This window comes from Pleurodeles waltl, chromosome 6 (genome assembly GCF_031143425.1).
Source record: "Pleurodeles waltl isolate 20211129_DDA chromosome 6, aPleWal1.hap1.20221129, whole genome shotgun sequence".
Lineage (NCBI taxonomy): Eukaryota > Metazoa > Chordata > Amphibia > Caudata > Salamandridae > Pleurodeles > Pleurodeles waltl.
The window spans coordinates 341,881,827-341,905,505 of record NC_090445.1 but is presented as its reverse complement, the minus strand read 5'-3'; the positions used below and the strand labels follow the sequence as shown (position 1 = coordinate 341,905,505).

Below are 23,679 nucleotides of genomic sequence, written 5' to 3'. Positions count from 1 at the left end.
CAAATCCGCCACCACTGCACACCACCAACTCATCAGAAACACCAGAAAGAAGGCTATCTAAGACAGAATCTCCACACAAGCACACAACAGCAAGGAACTCTTCAACATCATCAGGGAGTTTGTCCAACCCAATAGCGAGACAACGGACATCCCACCCTCACAGAACCTATGCAACAGACTCAACATCTACTTCCACCACAAAATCAAGACCGTCTACGACAGCTTCAACAAGGACAACCTATGCGCAGACCTACCCGCCCCCGTCCAACCACTGACGCCAACAAACCCACAGTCTCCACCTGGACAACCCTCTCCACCGAAGATACACGGAAAACCATGATGTCCCTACACTCCGGGGCTCCCACAGACCCATGCCCCCATCACGTCTTCATCAGAGCTGCAGACACCATCTTCTCCCCCAAGGTTCAGGGCCTTGGGTGATTCTTTCAACTTCTGTCTTTCTTCTTCCTTTATCTTGTAGTCTCTTGTCTCTTTTGTTCTTTTCTTGTCCCAAAAAAAAAAGAACACCACCACCCATGCAAAGAGAGTCAGCTGGTTCACCCCCGAACTCTGGGAATAAAGACGCACCTGTCGATGCCTTGAGAAAATCTGTAGAAACACTAAATCCCCAGAAGCCCACAGCAACTTCAAATCTGCCACCACTGCACACCACCAACTCATCAGAAACACCAGAAAGAAGGCTATCTAAGACAGAATCTCCACACAAGCACACAACAGCAAGGAACTCTTCAACATCATCAGGGAGTTTGTCCAACCCAATAGCGAGACAACGGACATCCCACCCTCACAGAACCTATGCAACAGACTCAACATCTGCTTCCACCACAAAATCAAGACCGTCTACGACAGCTTCAACAAGGACAACCTATGCGCAGACCTACCCGCCCCCGTCCAACCACGGACGCCAACAAACCCACAGTCTCCACCTGGACAACCCTCTCCACCGAAGATACACGGAAAACCATGATGTCCCTACACTCCGGGGCTCCCACAGACCCATGCCCCCATCACGTCTTCATCAGAGCTGCAGACACCATCTTCTCCCCCAAGGTTCAGGGCCTTGGGTGATTCTTTCAACTTCTGTCTTTCTTCTTCCTTTATCTTGTAGTCTCTTGTCTCTTTTGTTCTTTTCTTGTCCCAAAAAAAAAGAACACCACCACCCATGCAAAGAGTCAGCTGGTTCACCCCCGAACTCTGGGAATAAAGACGCACCTGCGCCGCCTTGAGAAAATCTGTAGAAACACTAAATCCCCAGAAGCCCACAGGAACTTCAAATCTGCCACCACTGCACACCACCAACTCATCAGAAACACCAGAAAGAAGGCTATCTAAGACAGAATCTCCACACAAGCACACAACAGCAAGGAACTCTTCAACATCATCAGGGAGTTTGTCCAACCCAATAGCGAGACAACGGACATCCCACCCTCACAGAACCTATGCGACAGGCTCAACATCTACTTCCACCACAAAATCAAGACCGTCTACGACAGCTTCAACAAGGACAACCTATGCGCAGACCTACACACCCCCGTCCAACCCCTGACGCCAACAAACCCACAGTCTCCACCTGGACAACCCTCTACACCAAAGATACACTGAAAACCATGATGTCCCTACACTCCGGGGCTCCCACGGACCCATGTCCCCATCACGTCTTCATCAGAGCTGCAGACACCATCGTCCCCAAGCTCTGCCTCACCATCAACTGCTCACTAGCTGCCGCCACCTTCCCTGATGACTGGAAACACGCCGAGATCAACCCCCTCCTCAAGAAACCCTTGGCTGACCCCACCGACCTCAAAAACTTCAGGCCTATCTCCCTACTTCCATTTCTTGCGAAGGTCATAGAAAAAGCAGTCAACAGCCAACTCACCACGTTTTTAGAAAGCCACAACATCCTCAACATCTCCTAATCCGGATTCAGGTCAAACCACAGCACTGAAACGGCCCTCCTGTCCGCAACAGATGACATCCTCTCCCTACTGGACAAGGGAGAGACGGCAGTACTCATCCTAATTGATCTTTCAGCAGCGTTCGACACAGTCTCCCATCACATCCTAATAAGAAGACTCCACAAAGCCTGCATTAGAGACAAGGCCCTCGACTGGATCTAATCTTTCCTCTCTGGCAGAACGCAATGAGTGAGACTAGCCCCCTTCCTCGCAGAACCCACACCCACCACCTGCGGAGTGCCCCAAGGATCTTCCCTCAGCCCCACGCTGTTCAACGTCTAGATGGCCCCACTAGCCACCATTGTCAGAAGCTACAGAATAAACATCATCTCCTATGCCGATGACACCCAACTCATCCTCTCCAACGAACCAGGCAAGGCCAGACACAACTTCCACGAAGGCATGAAAGCAGTCGTCAACTGGATGGGAGATAGCTGCCTTCAACTCAACACAAACAAGACCGAGGTACTCATCCTGGGCCCTCAACTCAACGCATGGAGCGACTCCTGGTGGCCACCCACCCTCGGAAAATGCCAGACAAGCCCGCAACCTCGGAATCATCCTGGCCTGACCTCAGCATGAACCATCAGATCAACTCAGTCACCTCCACCTGCTTCCGCACTCTCCGCCTCCTACGCAAGCTTCAAATGGATCCCCCTCGAGCATAAAAAGACCGTCACACATGCCCTCATCACCAGCAGACTGGACTACAGCAACGTACTCTATGTCGGAATCAACAAAAAACTCACCCACAAATTACAAAACATCCAGAACGCTGCTGCCAGATTGATCCTTGACCCACCCAACACTGCCACATCTCAAAACACGTACGCACATTGCACTGGCTTTCCACTGAGAAAAGACTCACTTTCAAAATCCTCACCTACGCACACAAAGCCCTCCACAACACAGGACCTGCCTACCCTAACCAGCAACTCAACTTCCACGTACCCCACAGGACCCTACGCTCAGCCCAGAAGTACCCCACATCCGGAAAACCAGAACAGGAGGATGCACCTTCTCCTACATCGCCGCCGCCACCACCTGGAACGCCCTACCCATCCACATCAGACAAACCACCTCACTCTCCAGCTTAACGAAGGAACTGAAGACGTGGCTTTTTTAATCCACCTCTGGTACTCGCTACATGCTCCCCTCTAGCGCCTTGACACCCTAACGGTTGAGTAACTGCGCTTTATAAAACTCTGACTGATTGATCTTTTCTCTTGTTCTCCTTGTTTCTTCTTTCTTCCAGTACTTCTTCTTCCCTCTCCTCCTCGTCTCTCTGGTTGTCAAACTCCTTCGATTTCCTCCTGTCTAGTTCACTCTCTCCAACCCCTCCTTCCTCCCGTAACGTCGTTATAGTTCCTGTGTCAGTACACGTTAGCAGGGCACCTCTGGGTGATTCCTGGCTCTGCTTGGTGCCCCAGGGGACTCCGAACTCAGCCTTGGGGATCCCATCGGAGGAGCGCTCTCTATTATCGACCCGGGGGTTCCAGAGGGGAAGCATCCTCTGCGTCCTCGTTCTCCTGTCCACAATACCATTTTAAGGGAAAAAAAACACACGCCTTCTTCTGCAGCCCTTTTGTCCAATTTTGTTTTAAAAAAACGAAATTTTTGCTGTATTTTGGCTAATTTCTTGGTCTCCTCCAAGGGAACCCACAAACTCTGGGTACCCCTAGAATCCCTAGGATGTTGGGGAAAAAAGGACGCAAATTTGGCGTGGGTACTTTATGTGGACAAAAAGTTATGAGGGCCTAAGCGCAAACTACCGCAAATAGCCAAAGAAAGGCCTAGCACCTGGGGGGAAAAGGCCTTGCAGCGAAGGGGTTAAAGGGAGGTTATAGTTATGTGAAAATATCAGTTAAAACATACACCCACAGCCCAGGCTGGCTCCCCTCATGGCAGCTGGCCACTTTAGTTATTGGTAAGTGCCCCGGTACCCATTTGGGGCACACACAATGTTTTCATTGTTGGTGCCTGTTAGAGGGAGCTCCAAGGCCCCTGAAGCCCTAGCTGGCTCTCTAGCCAGCACCTATAATGGTGCTCGCCAGAGCAGGCTTCATTACTTTGCTCCCATCTGGGTGGGAGTGGCATTTTTTCACTGCTTTCGCCCCTTTGGCAGCAAAGTTGTGTTCCTTGCCTGGGAGAGTGTGGGCAGGAAATAGAAGCCTATGTCCTGGGAGGTCGGGTACCTGGGACACAGCAGTCGAGCTGTGGGGATGGGATCCCCAGAGCCGAACTTTAGGGATGGGGGGCACACATGCCCTGCTCCCCATTATCAAAATACCGGCCACGGGGGATAGGGTCCCAGGTGCCTCATGCAGAGTATGCGAGCGGGCCATATGCCCTGTGGCCTTATGCAGGATCGGTGTGGTGGAAGGCGGGTGGAGGGGCTACGGGGGATTTGCCTCCCCTATATTTTACAACAGCCCCGGGGATGAGGTCTATAGGGCCTCACAGATGGTCTCATTGCCCGAATCTTACAATGCAGCCCCAACGTCTTTGTTGATGTGGTGCCAACCAATCAGATCTTATCTTAGGATCTGTCAGTTCTGCAGATTCTCCATTGCATGGAATATACATTTTTAAGCCTTAATTTCTCAACAATAACTGAGCAGATTTACACCAAATCACAAGAAGCAGGCTTTTTGGTCCAAGATCTAGCTTTCTGTCAAATTTCATTTAGCAGTTTTTGCAAAATCAGTGTTAAACTTTACTATGGAAAATTGAATGGGGAAAATGTGTTTTGGGAACCCCCCTTTATTCTTGCTTCCCACTTAAGGGATCACTACAAAACTTTCCAGGATGAAACTGAAGTGGATGAAAATTTTTGTTTTTTCATGAAGATTCATCAAACAGCACCAAAGTTAAAAGCAAAGCAAAAATGCTTTTCTTAATGTGGCCCTAACTAGAACTACCCAGTGGCAACCAGTCAGTTGCCACTGATAATATGTCCTACTATGGAGCTTGCATCTGGAGAGGTTGGGAGGGTGAGTGGGGAAACTATAGCTCTATAAGCTGCAAACCGGTTGCTATTGGATGTTACAGGGTGGACTGCTGTGGATCACATGCTCAGCACAGACGGAAAAGCAGTGACCCTCCCCATAAAGCAGTGACTTGCGTGGTACTGCATAAACTGTCTAAAACAAAGACTTAAGAATAGTTTGCTCTATTTGCGCTTCATGGCGGAAATTAATGTCCACACAATAGTGCTTAGTACAGTGTGGCTGTTGGACAATGTTCCAGCTTTACAAATGTGTGCAACTAGAATGTTACCAAGAAAAGCCAAAGTGGCTCGCTTTTTGCCTCGTGATGCTGCCACAAATGGCCAACTGGGAGAGCCAAATGACAAAATATACTTTTGCTTCATACTTACAAACCTAGTAGCATCCCAAGTCTTTTTTCAGGTCCAATTACATTGTGCACCCTTCACCCGTTCCACCAGATACCACACCACTGCATTAGCCAGATACACAAAATTAAAAGAACTGAGAAGGCACACACTACTTGTACAGTTTATTAGATTTTTGCTTCAGATGGCGTCCACCTGCAAGAACATATGACCCACAATCGGATGTCACACTACTCAGTCTACTGAAATGCAGCATAGCCTGTCCCCAGATCACTTTACCTCACCTTTTTCTGCGAGTAAGACAACAATGCATGGATCAATGACACCCAACATCTCTCACATTTCTCAAATGCAGCAATACCAAATTATTTCCTGCTGCTAATGATGCAGTGAATGACCTGTCTTTCATTGTACCCTTTGAGGCTTGGAATGTCTGATGAGAGGCCAAAGACAATGCCCCCTCACTATCCTAATACTCCCTTGGGCATGAACAGATGAGTGCCCCTTTTCTTCTCCATGTTCTTAACAGTCATATATTCCATCAAGAGGTACCACCGGGATCTAGTGTAATGATGCAGATACCAGAGTGATGCCCTTCTCTCTATAGCTGTGCCTTCCCTAGCGGGACCTTGTTATACTACTACTCACCATGAAGCCCTCCTGCAGGGCTCCTCTTCCCAGTGGCTTGTAACAGCACTGTTGACCTACTTGCCAGCAGGTATCCTTTGATACACAGCGCACCAGTAACATCATTCATCCTGCTCCAGTTTGACCTCAATGAATGAGTTCAGTTCCGGGCAGAAGGTCTTATTGCCCTGCACCAAGCGAGGGTCAGAGCCTTCCTCCCTTTCCTCTTCTTCTTCCTGGAAGTTGGGGTTGTAGAGGCTGAGTGGGAGGACCTGCACCTCGGCAGAGGGCAAACGTTCTGAAGGTGGCCCGTAGATGCGATTGGCCTTAGTGCCGTGCCTTGAGTTGGCATCGATGTGGTAGCACAGTTCGGTCAGGACCTGGGAGCGGAAGCGTGGTGGCCTGGCCACCCAGACCCCTGGTTCACTCAGACTGTCCTCCTCGTCTGACATCAGTTCCTCTGTCACCTGCTTCCATAGCTGCTGTTCCTCCAGGGGGAAGTGGTGAATAATGGATGAGCGGTTAGCAAACAACTACAGGTGACATGAAAAAGGAGAAAGAAGAAACGCAGAAGCAGGTTAATAGCTCATTCACTGTGATCACAGTGCTCCAATCCTACCAGGGCATTACCACCTCATCAACTGCATTTGTTCCATATTTACCATCAGACCAATTATACTTCTACCTGCGTCTTGCTAAAGAAGCAGCCCCTGCCCCTTAAATTATAGCATCAAATATTTTAATGACAATCTGGCAAACAAATCTTACAAGTAGTCCTTTTTTTCTAGTCTATTTCCCATCTCTGCCCAGCTTGATATGCAAGCAACCAATTAAACGCTGTGTGCATCACTTTAAAGTGTGAGGTCATTTAGAAGAAGCAGTGGAAATGCTCCTTAGTCAGGAATCTCTGTCCTTACATGATTAGTGACAATGAACCTTGTAAATACTCCTTTTGTGTCTGCTGTCCGGTCTGCTATAGTTCCACTCAGCCACCTCTCTCTTCTAATACCCACTGTATCAAAAGGCTGTTCACAACTCTGAGGACTCCTTTTAAATGCCCCTCTTAAGAGAAGGTGTATCCTGATTGTCCAATCTCTGTTTATGTGTATCTAAGAAGTGCAAGCCATATCGGCCACATACACCTCTTCAAATCTCAAGACGTAGAGAACAATTGATTCAGGGAATTGTTGTAACAACACACTCTTGTTGTCTCTTCTCTTCCGTCTTCTTAAAATTCCAATAAGGTTGTAAAAATGTGATAGAACTAATAGCATAGTGTAAAATTTTACTTTTAATTAAAACATATTTTCAGTACTATAGCTTGCAACAACTTGATATTAGGATATGCATATGCTGCAATAGATTCTGTGGTGTATATTTTAGAAGGCACCTGTAATAACATCTATATCGGTTTCAATATCTAGCCCAGTAGTTATTAGACTTTTGACTTTTGTGGAGCCCCATTTATTCATTACTGCAATCCGGGAACCCCAACTTAATTAGTATTGGAATTTGGTGACCCTCACTGAGTCATTAATGGAAACCTGGATCAACAACCTAAGCCATTTTGATACTTTGAGCCTCAAACCACTACACAACAAATCAGAAACACGCCTTCATCAAACAAATAACACAATTCTAATTCACAAATATAAAAATAATCCAAAAATGTTATTTGGGTCATTTCTGACCACCCATTGCCCATACCATGTTCTGTTGCATGGCTTTTCCAATGCTCCCACAAACCAATCTGATGACACCAACTTAATGTTGAGCCTCCAATTTCAAAGTCCTTTACATTTATGCAACATTTTGAAATTAGCAATTTTACATTTTGCTTCTCTGTTTATAAACACTCAATAAATCTGTTATTGTTTAATTTTCTAAGCAGTCACAGATCTACCGGAGTAGCCATCACAAACCCCAGGAATCCCCGGACCACAGTTTAAGAACCGTTTATCTAGCCATTAATAGACAGAATGAAAGAGTGTGCACTCGCAGTTTTTAAATGGGAGAAGAGATATCTACTAGCGACACATTACTTTGGATTTCATCAGAAAAGCTGAGAAAATATGTTTGATTTCTTTGGAAAAGACAATGTGAGACAAAATGTTATCTTATGTGAGGCTAGATGAATCCTAGATAAGTGTTCATGGACTCCAACATGAACCATGCTTCAAGCTTTATAAGGAGATATATCAGTTAAATGTCAAAGTACAGGTCCATATCATTATGGTGTTTTCTTTAATGATGAAAGAGAAGGACACAGCCTGTCTTTTCTATGCGTGACAATGGGGCCTACTCAAAAGGGTAAATTTACATGTGGGTAAATCTAGGTGTGTAAATTTACTCTTTGGGGTGAATTCACTAGTTTTGGCTATTCACTACTTCTAAGTGTGAATTTGCTTCCAAGTGTAGACTCACATTTCTCACCCCCTGGAACCAAAGGAGAGCCAACTATATGAGTGCAAATTTACTACTTGCAATTTTTCACATTCAGGCGGACATCTCCGCTTCCTTGGTGAAGATCTCTGCCATTATGGTGGAGCTCACTACCACACTGGTGGAGATCTTTGCCACTGTGGTGGAGATCTGCCTGAGGAAGAGAATAGTAAACGATTAAAGCCTATTTTTAAAATAAATATTTATTTTATTGTACAACATAAATGTTAAAGGTATTAAAATAATCACTTTTACCCTATAACTGATAAAACAACATAAAATGTGAGCGCATATTACCTGTTCAACACAAATATTTACTAAATAAACGAAATAATCTAAATATATGAACTTATTTTATAAATATTAATTTTAGACAATATAAAATTAAAACTCCCTACCTAGCAATTTTATTTCAAATTAATATTTAGTAAATTTAATTAAACGTTGTGTTTGATTATTGTAAATTACATTTTAATTTTTAATAAAAGAGGTTTACCAGATTATCTGTTTAATAAGTTAACTATTAATTTTTAAACTAATATGACATTTTATTATTAATCTTGCCTACTTTTTAAGACTATATATATATATATGTTCGATGGCATGTGTAGCTGCAGATACACATGCTGTGCACATCCTGCCATCTGGTGTTGGGCTCGGAGTGTTACAAGTTGTTTTTCTTCGAAGAAGTCTTTTCGAGTCACGAGACCGAGGGACTCCTCCCATTTCGACTCCATTGCGCATGGGTGTCGACTCCATCTTAGATTGTTTTTTTTCCACCATCGGGTTCGGACGTGTTCCTTTTCGCTCTGTGTTTCGGGTTCGGAAAGTTAGTTAGAATCTCGGAAAAAATGTCGGTATTGTTTGCGTTCGGTATCGGGTTAGTTACAACAGATCGACACCGAATTTTGAAGAGCTCCGGTGGCCCTTCAGGGTTTTTTCGATCCCCCTTCGGGGCCTGGTCAGCCCGGCCACGTGTGACTTCAAGGCTGATGGAACAGACTCCATTCCGCTTCTGTCCAAAATGCCATAACAAGTATCCGTATACGGATCAGCATCTGGTCTGTAACTTGTGCTTGTCCCCAGAGCACAAGGAAGATACTTGTGAGGCCTGTCGAGGGTTTCGGTCCAGAAAGACGTTAAGAGACCGAAGAGCCAGAAGACTGCAGATGGCGTCGACGCCGACAGGACAAAAGCGTTTCGAGGAGGAAGAGGAAGCTTTCTCTATCCACGAGTCGGATTCGGAAGAGCTCGAGGCCGAAGAAATGCCGAAAACCGTGAGTAAGACGTCGAAACATAAGACTCACGAGAAGTCAACAAAAGCCCAGGGGACGCCACCGCCAACAGGCCATGGCTTAACCCAAAAAATAGGTGACCGATCCAAGGCACCGAAAAAGGGCACGCTGGTGTCGAAGTCATCCGACTCCGGTCGAGATACCGCCACACAGCAATCTCGGACCCGAGACATCGGCTCAGAGAAATTTCGGCACCGTGACAGCGGCACCGAACAAATTCGGCACCGAGACACCACCACGCCGAAAATTACAAAGGTTTCTTCGGAGCCTAAAAAGACGTCCGAAAAAGTTTCGGTTCCGAAACATCCAGCCTCGGAGCCGAAAACAGGTTCCTATACAGAGGAACAAGGATTGTCCTCCCAAATGCAAAAACATAGATTCGGAGAGGAACTTCAAGCAGTAGAGCCAGACTATACTCAAAGGAGGCTCCACATTCAACAAGACACAGGGAAGATAACCACTCTTCCCCCAATTAAAATAAAAAGAAAACTTGCCTTTCAAGAAAAGGACGAGGAGCCACAGGCAAAGGTGGCAAGGAAAACAACTCCACCACCGTCTCCACCACCATCAGTGCACACATCACCAGTAGCAACTCCTCCACTGATGCACTCCCCGACTCATACTACCATGAGTCAAGATGATCCCGATGCATGGGACCTTTACGATGCTCCAGTATCGGACAACAGCCCAGACTCGTACCCTGCCAGGCCGTCCCCACCTGAGGACAGTACATCTTACACACAGGTGATCGCAAGGGCAGCTGCTTTCCATAACGTCACCTTGCATTCCGAACCAATTGAGGATGACTTTTTGTTTAACACGCTATCCTCCACTCATAGCCAATACCAAAGACTACCTATGCTCCAAGGAATGCTAAAACATTCAAAACAAATCTTTCAGGATCCTGTTAAAGGCCGAGCCATAACTCCAAGGGTGGAGAAAAAGTACAAGCCACCGCCAACAGATCCAGTTTATATTACAACGCAGTTAACACCAGACTCAGTAGTTGTCGGGGCAGCTCGTAAGAGAGCAAACTCTCATACCTCGGTGGACGCACCACCTCCAGACAAAGAAAGTCGCAAATTTGATGCTGCGGGCAAAAGGGTTGCAGCACAAGCAGCAAACCAATGGCGCATTGCCAATTCACAAGCACTTTTGGCAAGATATGATAGAGCTCACTGGGATGAGATGCAACATTTGATAGAACACTTACCCAAGGAGTTCCAAAAAAGAGCACAACAAGTGGTGGAAGAAGGACAAAGTATCTCTAATAATCAGATACGGTCTTCAATGGATGCAGCAGATACGGCTGCAAGGACAGTAAATACTGCAATAACAATAAGAAGGCACGCATGGCTGCGCACGTCAGGGTTCAAGCCGGAAATTCAACAAGCCGTGCTAAATATGCCATTTAATGAACAGCAGTTGTTTGGGCCGGAAGTCGACACTGCTATTGATAAACTCAAGAAAGACACTGATACAGCAAAAGCCATGGGCGCACTCTTCTCCCCGCAGAGCAGAGGCACATTTCGCAAAACACCTTTTAGGGGAGGGTTTCGAGGACAACCTACAGAAACCACAACATCACAAACAAGGCCCACTTACCAAAGCCAATATCAGCGGGGAAGTTTTCGGGGGCAATATAGAGGGGGACAATTCCAAAAAAATAGAGGAAAATTCCAAAGCCCCAAAACTCCTCAAAATAAGCAGTGACTTACAAGTCACACATCCCCATCACATAACACCTGTGGGGGGAAGACTAAGCCAATTTTACAAACATTGGGAGGAGATAACAACAGATACTTGGGTACTAGCAATTATCCAGCATGGTTATTGCATAGAATTTCTCGAATTCCCTCCAACAGTCCCACCGAAAACACACAGTATGTCAAAACAACATATAAATCTTCTAGGATTAGAAGTTCAAGCATTGCTCCAAAAAGAGGCAATAGAATTAGTACCAAAACAAGAACTAAACACAGGAGTTTACTCACTGTACTTTCTGATACCCAAAAAAGACAAAAGTCTAAGACCTATACTAGATCTCAGAATATTAAATACATACATCAAATCAGACCACTTTCACATGGTTACATTACAAGAAGTAATCCCACTGCTCAAACAACAAGACTACATGACAACACTGGATCTAAAGGATGCATATTTCCATATACCAATACATCCTTCACACAGAAAGTACCTAAGGTTTGTATTCCAAGGGATACATTACCAATTCAAAGTGTTGCCATTCGGAATAACAACTGCGCCAAGAGTTTTTACAAAATGTCTAGCAGTAGTAGCTGCACATATCAGAAGGCAGCAAATACATGTGTTCCCGTACCTTGACGATTGGTTAATCAAAACCAACACGCAAATACAGTGTTCACAACACACAAATTATGTCATAGAAACCCTACACAAACTAGGTTTCTCAATCAATTACTCAAAGTCACACCTTCTGCTGTGTCAAACACAGCAATACCTAGGGGCAACAATCAACACAGTAAAAGGAATTGCCACTCCAAGTCCACAAAGAGTCCAAACATTTCACAATGTAATACAAGCCATGTATCCAAACCAAAAGATACAGGTCAAATTGGTAATGAAACTGCTAGGCATGATGTCTTCATGCATAGCCATTGTCCCAAACGCAAGGATGCACATGCGGCCCTTACAACAGTGCCTAGCATCACAATGGTCACAAGCACAGGGTAAACTTCGAGATCTGGTGTTGATAGACCGCCAAACATACATCTCGCTTCAATGGTGGAACAGTATAAATTTAAACCAAGGGCGGCCTTTTCAAGACCCAGTGCCACAATACGTAATAACGACAGATGCATCCATGACAGGGTGGCGAGCACACCGCAATCAGCACAGCATCCAAGGACAATGGGACATTCAGCAAAGACAGTTTCATATAAATCACTTAGAACTGTTAGCGGTGTTTCTAGCGCTGAAAGCATTTCAACCCATAATAACCCACAAATACACTCTTGTCAAGACAGACAACATGACAACAATGTATTACCTAAACAAACTGGGAGGAACACACTCGATATAGTAGGATACTTACTACATTTGCAAAAATCAAAACTAGCTTTCTCTTCCATTAAAATTACTTCAAGTGGATGGTAACTGCGATTTCATTTGCGACTGCTTTTGCGGTCGCAAATGAAATTGCACAGCATTGGGAGTCGCAAATAGGAAGGGGACACCCCTTCCTATTTGCGAGTCGGAAATGCATTTTGCGAGTCGGATCCGACTCGCAAAATTCATTTCTGCATAGCAGAGAGGCTTTTGCGCCTCGCAAATGTCATTTTTCGCTGTTTGCGAGGCGCAAACCCTTTGCTACATCTGGCCCTTAGTTCGCTATGCCCCAAGCATATAAATCAATTTAACCCAATGGTTCCGGACGAACTTAGAATCACAATCTTCTCTTCTTTCCTCTCTTCGACAGTGAAATCTTTAGCAAAGAGTAATTTTATGCAAACTGATATTGCTAAGGCCACTGAGGTAGATATACATTAACACAAATACATTTAAAATTTTAACCAGTAAAAGTAACAGAAATATTGCAAAACCGCTATTAAAAGTGAGATACTCAATTTGCAGTGCTATAGTATTCACCAAAATCCTCGAAATGCTGGTAAGAAGGCATCTAGGCAACTTGTTCAACATCATTATAGAGCAAGGAGCTTCTTTAGGAATAAGATTATAATGACTGCATATTTATTACCTGCACCTTTATTAGCCTGCTCTCACAGCAAAACACTGAGAGTGATAACCTTCTGGCTACCGGTGATTTTGGGTAATCCTGGCTATCCAGAAGTATTTAAATTAAGGAACGTGTAAGTATTATTTGAATCTACACCTCGAAGGTTTTCTTGCTATTTAAGAAGACCATATTATATTATTACAAAGAGTTGGTATAATAGTCAGCTACGTTTATATCTACACACATATTATGGCAGTGACAGTCTGTCTCACTCCAAGGGCATGCGTGGTGGAGGGAGGGGTGGTCACACAAGAAATGAATTCAAGGCCATAAGTATTAATGTGTCTCCCCTTGCGTTAGGCACCTTTACGCCCAGAAATGGAAAAGCCATTTGTAGATCCCAGTACCACTTAACCACTAAGGCAAAAGGGTCTCCCCTCCCACCCCCTGATATAATCTTACTTTCTTCTTTGGAACTAATGTTACAGAAGATACAACACAGTACACGTGGGGCATTGGAGAAGGATGGTTGAGGAGGCAGTACTTAATTTGTAAAGAAATAAGTGCTAGGGCCCCTTTTCGGGAGGGCACTGCAGCTTCCACCACCCATTGCGCTACTAATGACAACACAGACTTTTTATATACTAAAAATGACTAATACCTGCCAACCAAGCTATTTCTATCCCATTGGGTGGCAGGTATTGGTTTTGTTTAATGTATATAGAATTATTAAACAACTGTTGTGTTCATCACAAAAGCAGCACCACCATGTGGCTGGATGCTATAAGTCCCAGGTTTGACAATTAAGTGGCAGTGCTGCGCACCAGAAACCACCAGCTCACATTAAGCACTGGTTGAGGGTAACTCTATGATGGATATGAATGATGTAGTGGTACACATTAAACCCCATATTAACCCTAGGATTCGAGAAGAGAGGACACGATGTTTCTGTGTATATACACCTTCATCTGTGTTTAGATAATGATGAATTAAATACCTCACGTTTTGTCTGCACCATTGGGAGCGCTCTGCTCCTGGCAAGTTATGTCAGATGCACTGGCTTCCATATGGAAAGAATGGTATAATTGTTTGAAAAAATCAGAAAGCCAAGGTGCTACCTCTGCTTCTCCCTGCAATTTCATACAAAAATGACTTTGCTGCTAGATGCTTCACCTTTTTGCATTGAAGAACTTTGGCTAAACCCTTGAATGTATATTGCAATTCAATTTTAACTTTGGACTGAGGGGCAAGGAGAACACAAGCTTTATGTCTAGAAGGGATTGACATTTTGTTAAACCAGCAACGTATTTAAATGATGTATGTTCTCCATCTCCTTGGACAAAATAACTGAAAATCATCCAACAGGAGAAGAGACAAAATAGCTCTTCTGTCTGCCATCAGGCAATACAGCAGGACAAAAAAATCTACTCCAGACCAGCTCAGTAGTATTCAGACATTCTCAGTGGTTCAGCAAGTAGGAACACAAAATGAGCTCCAGGGGACCATCAGCTTGCAAACCTCTTAGATGAATGCATCCAAGACAGTAGCAGTCAACCTGAAAAAAGTAGGCTTTCATTTCGGAGCATTCAATAGTCTATGCCTCTAACGAAAATCCCATATCACGGAATGGAAAATTTTTGTAAGGCACTTGACTCACAAAGGCAAACAGCTGCATAATTAGAAAAAATGAACATTTATGAATGTATTTGAATGAGCACCATGTTGTTTCACCACATTTCTAACATCTGATCCATAACCTTACTTAGTGTCCCCTTCAGACCAATAAATCCTATGTATATGTCCTCTTACACATACACTCTTTGCGCTTGTACAGATACTATGTACCTGGTCCACCCTTCCCTTGTTCCTGCTCTCTGATCTGCCCTTCGATCCCTGTACATTCAAGTGACCCATGCTTACTTACCCTATACCTACGGCTTCTGAGCTTTTTGTCCTCTTTCTCTTTCAGACTCTTGAATGGGTTCATCGAGTTGCGATACTCTCTCCGCTTTGTCAGGAAATAGGCCACACACGCCCCTAAAGGGAAAGATGACAGTAATGTTACTAATCAGGGATGGTGCTTCACCAATCGTAGCATCTTCTACATAGTTGTTAGCTATGTTGAATTTAATCTCTGACATCGGAACACTTTCCCTGTAACAGAACAAGTCTACGCTGTAGGCTTTAACAGCCTTGGAGGAATTATATTTTCTTTTTTTTGATTTACGAGAATGGTGGTAAATCCAAGATTGCAGACCTCAAAAAGCTTCCAATGGTAACTTTGTTTATAATTTTCTTAAAGTAATTCATTGAAAAGAAAAGCAGATATAAAATAATAGGGTCTACACCAGTGGTTCTTAACCTCTTCACTTTTTGTGGACCCCTACTAAATCAATCCTGCCACCCAGGATCCCCCACTGAATCCGGGATCCATGGAGCCTCACAGAGTCGTTACTGGAAGCCGGGGTCACCACACTAAGCAATTTCAATGATTTGAACTGAAAACAAAGCACAAAAGGTACAGAAACAAGCATTCATCACACTCCCAAATTATGAAATATTTTGTTGAATTCACAAACACATAAACTTGAATTTTAAATGGAAGGTTGGAGCTTTTCTAGCCCACTCACTGTCATGTGTTTTTCTGTGTGATACACTTGCATTACTCTCACTAATCAATCTGAGGATACTAATTCAATTTTTAGCCTCCTATTTCAAATTCCTTCTTATTTACAGAACATTTTAAAATTTTCAATTCTACATTTTTCTTTTTTTTATTTATATACACTTTATTAATCTGTTAATATAATTTAATTTTCTAAGCAGTCGCTGACACCCTGAGTTGACTTTGCAGACCTTCTAGGGGCCCCGAACCACAGGTTAAGAACCACTGGTCTACACCAATGCACAAGAGAATTCACAATTACCTATCAAAAATGTTCAGAGGAAGGCATGGATGTTGCTAATCCTGGCTCGGCTACAGTCTCTACTAACAGCATCTAAGAGAGAGATCAGTACATCTCCTGGCTGCCGGCAAAATAACCATCTTGGTCATTCTCATTGAGAAGCGCTAGATCTGGAAAAGAAGGTGGGTGAGGAATTTAAATAATATCCAAAGGGGTGCACACTAAAATGTAAAAAAACTTGTAGTCAAGTCATCACGCAGAACATTTCAATAACAAACTTTGATGCTCAGCCATATTGCACACACAGCAATAACAGTGACATTCTGCCTCACTCCAACAGTGTGTACGGTGAGGGGAGTGAAGGTTACACACAATAAGGGAATTCAAGGCCTGAAGAATTAATATGTCTGCCCTCGCATTAGTAACATTTATGCAAAGAAAAATCATCTGCATATCTCAACCCCCTCCCAAACACTAACATATTAAGGTCTTTCCTTCTGCCACCTGATACAGTCGTACTTTCTTCCTTGGAACTAATGTTACAGAAGATACAATGTGCAGTCCATGTAGGACATTGGGGGTTGGGGGCAGGGGTAAGGGTGACTCTATAGAAGACATTAATGATGTAGTGGTCCTCATTAAAACCCATAATGGCCCACAATAAACTTCATGGATTCAAGACCAACCTACAAAAACTTTGAAATGTTCCTCAACAATGTCTGAATCTCACTGTCTTTGTAGCTGAATCCAGAACAACAAATAAAGCATCCACATAAGAAATATAGTTCATGTGACACATATGCATGGCTCAATTTGGGAGACTGTCTGCTTTGAAAGAATACCAAGCTTCTATACGTGTTTATGAATAACAGGCTGTGGAGTATTACTTCTGCCATTGTCTTCAGAGCTGCTAACTATTTTGCAGTTTTATTGTTTACCTCAGTGCCAGGCATTCTTTTCTGCCATGCTTCACTCCTGGAAATAATCACTGTCTTTGTGGAGCAGGTTGCCCGCTATACGTCTAGCATGGCCAAATCCATGCCAGATTTTCACTAAGAAAAGTGTACATACATTGAATCTAAAATTATATTTACATTGTCAATAATGAATCTAAAATTATATTTACGTTTTCAATGGTTAATCTGAAAAGCTGCCACAAATCCAGTCCTCCTGAACCTGTGTTGAACATCCCTGGTGTGAAGTTACTACCACTGTTTAAAATAGCATGAGCCCCCCTTCCCAAGTCTGACTGACTCTTGCACATCTGAAGCCCTTTAAAGGCCTTGCTCCAGGTGAGACCCTCTGGCATCTGTGTTCCTTCCTCTTGATCCTTAAAGTAACTGCAAGGTCCAAATGGCTTGAGAGTGGGCCCACAACTGAACTCCTTATGATAGGCTCTCCAGTAGACCTTACTACTTCCCCATTAAAAGCAGGTACCGCCCTATGTTATGCCTCTTTGGGCAAGTCTTACTTGCTTATATCCTAGGGGCAACTATATAGCTTTCACCGAATGTAAAATGCCCTGATCAAAGGAGGCTAGCTTATCAGGTTCAACATTAAGGATGTTCTGACAGACCCCATTTGGACTAGCTGCAAACCCCTTCTTCACCTACTCTGACACAGCAAACAATGTCAGTTCACCTACCTGCCTGTCAGGTTTTCCTCCGCTACTTTATCAAGCATTGCTCAGTGGACTGACTTCGAGCCTGGGCAATCCGTCAGATCGTCTATCTAGGTGACACTTATCATGGTGCAATCCCACCAGGAGTCTCTTTACTACAACAACATGATGGTTTCCTTTTGCTAGTCATGGTGTTGATAGTCAACTTTAAAGATCCAGCCACGTTTCCGTCTCAAGAGATCTAGGTCCCCAACTTTCCAATCAATATCATCACTTAGTATTTTAATTTAATACTTGGGCCCTATTGACGAGTTTGGCGGTCCTGGGACCACTTGTGTTGGCGGTCGGTCCTCCGCCAAAGCAGCGGTCTGGCCTCCAAATTATGACCGTGGCAGAGCAGCCACGGTCCGACCCATGGCACCGCCGGGTTGCCACCATTCGACAGCTTGGTGGTGCCGGCGGTCTTAAACCGCCAGGGCAATGCTCCAAACAGCGCTACCCTGGGGGTTACGAGTCCCCTCTCTGCCGGCTTTTGCATGGCAGTTACACCACCATGCAAAGGCTGGTGGACACGGGGTGCAGGATTATGAGCCGGCGTCAATGTTGTGGCCTGTTTCCCACTGGGCCAGTCGGCAGAAACCCTGTTTCCGCCTGCAGGCCCAGCAGGAAAGTCATAATAGGGCCAGCGGGTGGAAAACAGGACTGGCGGTTTTCCGTCCTAAAGAGTCTGGCAGACAGCCTCTGCTGCCTGCTAAACTCAAAATGATGGTCTTGGTCTTGCACTTACTTCTTTCCACCCTTCAGCAAGACATCTACTGGTCAGCACAGCATACCTGCGGTGACCAGGATTGTTGCGAGTAGGGCAGGCAGTGCAACACCAGCAATCGCCTGCTTCCCTTTGTCTGTAGACTCATGGGAGGTAGTTCAAGGTGGGTGCTGCCATTCTGCTGCATCGCTTGGGGTTGTCAAGTAAGGCGAACGCAGGGAAAGGCAGTGATGTAACAAATATTTCCCACTGTTGTCACGTCACAGCAATGAACAACTGGACTTTGGTCCAGTTATTCATACAAATGTCTCTCAATAAGAGTGATAAACAACAGTCTTGTGTATCCGCTCCAGCACAACCAAACAATTACTATTTCTGAGGATGTCTGCTTGGGTTTCGAAGCTGACGGTGAGATCAATCAGTGTGGTGATGAAGCTTTCTAACACTTTTCTATTATCATAAATATGCTGGACAACCTGATATTTGTGTGTAATGACAAGTCCAAAGTGCCATTAAATGCATACTGTGCTATGTGATACAGAATGTTACCGAGCCATGCAAAGCACTGAAGTGGAGTGTTAGAAAATGGGTTGTTGGTTAACTGGGGTGTGAGCCCTCATCACGAAGCAAACACGATTCATGTCAGAGTAAGGCACAAGCAAACCCCAAATTAACTTGTGCTTAACCTCTGGTAGATTGACACAGAGCAGTCAAGCTTACCTTTATGGCAATGTGTAAAGTATTTTTGCAACACTTCATACCGTAAAACAATGAAACACCACACAAGAAGGATCCTGTACCAGGCTAGAAATAAATAGAACTTATTTTAATAAATAAAACAAGACCAAAATGACAAAAATCCAATAAGCAGACCTTGAGTTATTAATTTCTGAAGAATAAACTGTATAACAGCTCTTAGAAGCAAGAAGCGTCAACCAAGGATATCTGCTCACACTGGACCAGGACAAAGTAAAAGATTTCGGGTGACCGGGCTGGAGAGCAGGGGGCCCACTATAGTGACCCGGTTAGGCCCGCTGAACCAAAGTACTTTAAATCCTGGTTGTGGAGCGTTGCATGGCTCCGAAACACAGATGCATTGTGCAGCCGGGCGATACGCTGGTTTTGTGATGAGGCAAGGCTGTGGTGCAATATCCTGGCGCATTGATGTAGAGGATCCTGTTGACAGGGGACTGTGATGTGAAGACTGGTGTTGGGGATGTGTGACGCAGTCGAGATGATGCATTGGTTCCGATCCACGCATTGGCAGCGATGCAGAGGTCTGGGTCGCCATCAAGGCTGTCATTGATGAGCCATGCGAGGAACCTGTGCCGGGGAAAGTGTTGCACAGTGGTGGTTCCGATGGCAATGTGCTGGTTCCAAGGTGAGATGATGTAAGTCTGTTGCATTGGTTAAGACCCATGAAGTAGCGGCGAAGCACCGGTTCCGTTCCACACAACAGTGGTAATGGCTTGGTTCTGCTCCCACAGCAGAGTATGTGTCAGTTCTGCTAGAGCAAGCACCTCAGATCCACCTCCAAAGGTTCAGGACTGGGGTGGCACCACTTTGCAGGACAGACTCACAGATGGCTGAGTCCAGGTGCAGAAGCAGGGTGGTTGGAAGACGTTTATATCCCTGAGACTTCAGATCAGGAGGGCAGCCAACTAACACTCAGGATTCAGGGTTGGAGAGATTCAGGTCCAGTCCTTCTCACCCAAAGACAAGAGGGCAGCAGGCACAGGTCCGTACATCAAAGCAGGAGTCCAGCAAAACAGCAGTCCAGCAGAGTGGCAGGCAGCACAACAGTCCTTCTTCCTGTCAGAGTAGCCACAGGTCCAGAAGTGTACTTAAGTGGTGGTGTCTGAGGTGCTATATTTATATTTTGGTGCTCTGATTCTGGAAGGTGAGAGAAGCCTCTAGACAGTGGCTCTGAAGCACAAGAAACTATCCCATCCTCACGTGCCCTAGCTCCAAGCTGGCTGGAGTGACACTACAGGGCCTTTAAGCCCTTAGTGTTTGAACAGGACACCGCCTATTCAGCTGTGAGGCTGTGCCCAGCATTTACCTCCGATCCTGCCAGGATGACCCATTATGTTACACATAAGCTCCAGTTGTGTGTGGCTGTCTAGGAGGGATACACAAAGCACACCTGCCAACTACACCCTGCCATATGACCAGAGACAGGCTGCAGGCACAAAATGGCTAAGGCATGAAAATGCAAACTTTCTAAAAGTGGCATTTCAGAACTGCAATTTAAAAACCGACTTCACCATAAGTTAGGTTTTTAAATTGTGATTCCAGAGACACCAAACACGAAGGGGTCATCTCTGACCAATTGGAAGCTACGCTCATAAGGTGTAATAAGGCAACTCTAATGGTATCCTTGGGAGAGAAAGGCCTTGTAGTAGTAAAAACAAATGTAAGATATTTTCTTTACCAGGACATGTAAAACTAAAAGGTACATGTCCTACTCTTTGAATACATTGCATCCTGCTCTCTGGGCTGTGCACGACCTACCCTAGGGGTGACATATATGCATTGAAGAGGAAGGTTTGGACTGGGCAAAAGGTTTACTTTGCCAGGTCGACATGGCAGCGTAAACTGCACACCCAAGCATTGCAGTGGCAAGCAGGAGACATGTTTTATAGAGCTACTTAAGTGGGTGACACAATCCGTGCTTCAGGCCCACTGGTAGCATTTAATTTACACGCCCTGGGCACATGTAGTGCACTTTACTAGGGACCTATAAGTAAATTAAATATGCCAATTGGAGAATAAGTTAATATTACCATGCCTTAAGGAGTGAGCACATGCATTTTAGCACTGGTCAGCAGTGGTAAAGTTATGAAAGTCCTATGGACAACTGTAGGAAACTGACCATTATATAGTATATCAAATTGAGATATACTGCGCAAAAAGTCCTGGGGTTCCCTTACTAGTGGAAAGGAGCTTGCTCTAGCAATCCAACTGTGCTCTCTTAGGGGGTAGTCTGGTTGAGGAGCCTTAGGCTTATCAGAAAGGACTGTTAGACATTTGCCATAGGCACAGAGTCAATAAATGGGACACACTACTCCACAAGGAGATCCACACCAATTTATAAAACTAACAGTTATCATTATATATGTTTAGGCACCAGAATAGGATCAGGTATAAGTATGTTTTGCAATAGAAATCATTACAGCTTTGCAATTTTCTGAAGCTTCAATGTTACCCCTGTGAGAGAGAAAACATGTACGGCAAACAGGTACTTCACAACAACTTACACAACCAATCTTCCAGACTTAAGGTGAGTACAGGGCAGGGTCCGAGGCCACACCAACAGGTCATCTCGGATGGCACTGGGGCAGCCGGGTAGAGGGGTGCAGTTCAGCGGCGGGTGCCCAGATGAAGTCAATGGGGATCGGTCTGGTCACACAGATGCTGCAGGTGGGGACTGGAGGACGAGTCTGGATGAACCAACATGGGGTTCAGTTCTTGCAATGCTCGGGGGCCCAATGGTCCTGTTCTTCACAATCCAGGGCTGCCAGGTAAAGAGGCGTCTAGGACCGCTGGGTTTTCGACACTGGTGGTGGTTAAAGTAGAGGGGGCCTACACAAAGAGGCTGCAGGCGTGGGCTGGGGGTCCAGTCTAACCAAACCAACAAGTGGGCTCAAGTCTCATGAGGGTCAGAGATGTAGGGACACCAGTGGTCCTCTTCTCCTCAGTCTGGGGCGTTCAGTTGGAGAGGTGCAGTGGACCGTTGGGTTTCCGTCACCAGAGGTGGTCATGGTAGAAGGGAGCCTGAACAAAGAGGATGCAGGGGTCAGCTTGAAGGTCGCAGTGAGAAGAACCACCAAGGACTCTGGCCCTGGAGGATCTGGGGACCACGCTGGCACTGTGGCCCACTTCAACTCGGGCTAGGGGGCATGGGTGCAGTGGTGCTGCCTGGCATCGGGTTTGGTGGTCTGGAGACCTCACAGTGTCTCCTGGGGTGCCTACAAGATGCAGGGAAGGTGTTCTGCTGCTCTACAGGAGTTCCTGGATCTTCGGTGAAGGCTGGCAGTCCTCCCAGGCTTTTTGAAGGCACACGCAGCTGCAGGATGAGGCGTCTTTGGCACGATGGTCGAAGTTAGCAGGCAGGCTTGACGCTGAGTCCCTCACTGGTCTTCAGCTGTTGCTTTTGCGTCTGTGGAGTGTCCTTCATCTTCAAGTCAGCATGTTCTGATTTTCTAGAGGCTCCCCTAAATATTGAATAAATTAGGGGCATTAGGGAAGTCTAGGGTAGTAGCCAATGGGCTACTTAGCCCTGGGGTCACTAAGCCCCCATATGACCACTTCTTGTGGGAAGTGGGCATAACCCTGTCCCAGAGTTCCTAGTTCTGCCATCACCAAGATGGCAGACTTTCAAATTTCATGTCCACATCAGGCATCTCACCTTAGGTGTCGAACTGACCTGAGGGGTGGACACTCCTCTCGGACTACTAATTTCCCCACCTGCGCAGGTGCCAAATGATTCCTGGGAAAGGTGGGGTGGGCATCTCCTCTGAGGGAAGCCAGACCTGCATACCAAGGGCGATAGGCTCTTTTAAGCTCCTGCCTTGGAATGCAGATTTGCAGGCCATCCTGTTGGGTTGGGTGTGTTAACACCCCTGCCAGAGTAGACTTTGTTTCTGACCGTCCGAGAGCAGAGGCTCTCACCCTTGGGGGTCAGAAACATATATGTTGGTGGCAGGTTTGCTAAAACTAGTCAGCCAGTACATCAGCAGTTGGGAGGGTTTTCAGGGGGCATCTCTAAGGTGAACTCTGGGCATATGTATTAATAAATCCATCACTGGAATCAGTGAGGGTTTATTAATACTAGATGGATGATACCAAACATCCCCAGTTTCAGTGATGCCTTCATGTAGCTGGGGAACTCGTATTGACCAGTGTCCAGCACATGCACTTAAAATGACAGACATGGCAGAGGCATATTCGCTTTTGCAGCTGTGCCCACA

General features: G+C 45.3%; 1 protein-coding gene across 2 annotated transcripts in view; it reads right to left on the bottom strand.

The window, feature by feature from the left end:
- Positions 1-5,482: 5,482 nt before the first annotated feature.
- C6H14orf93 (chromosome 6 C14orf93 homolog) overlaps positions 5,483-23,679 on the bottom strand; it is a 195,318-nt gene continuing 177,121 nt past the window's right edge. For both annotated transcript variants that reach the window (XM_069238229.1, XM_069238230.1), the window contains exons 6-7: positions 15,338-15,450; positions 5,483-6,491 (exon numbers count right to left, since the gene is read on the bottom strand). In XM_069238229.1, the coding sequence (XP_069094330.1) occupies positions 6,081-6,491; positions 15,338-15,450 (524 nt within the window). In that variant the 3' untranslated portion in view covers positions 5,483-6,080. The remainder of the gene's footprint in view (positions 6,492-15,337; positions 15,451-23,679) is intronic.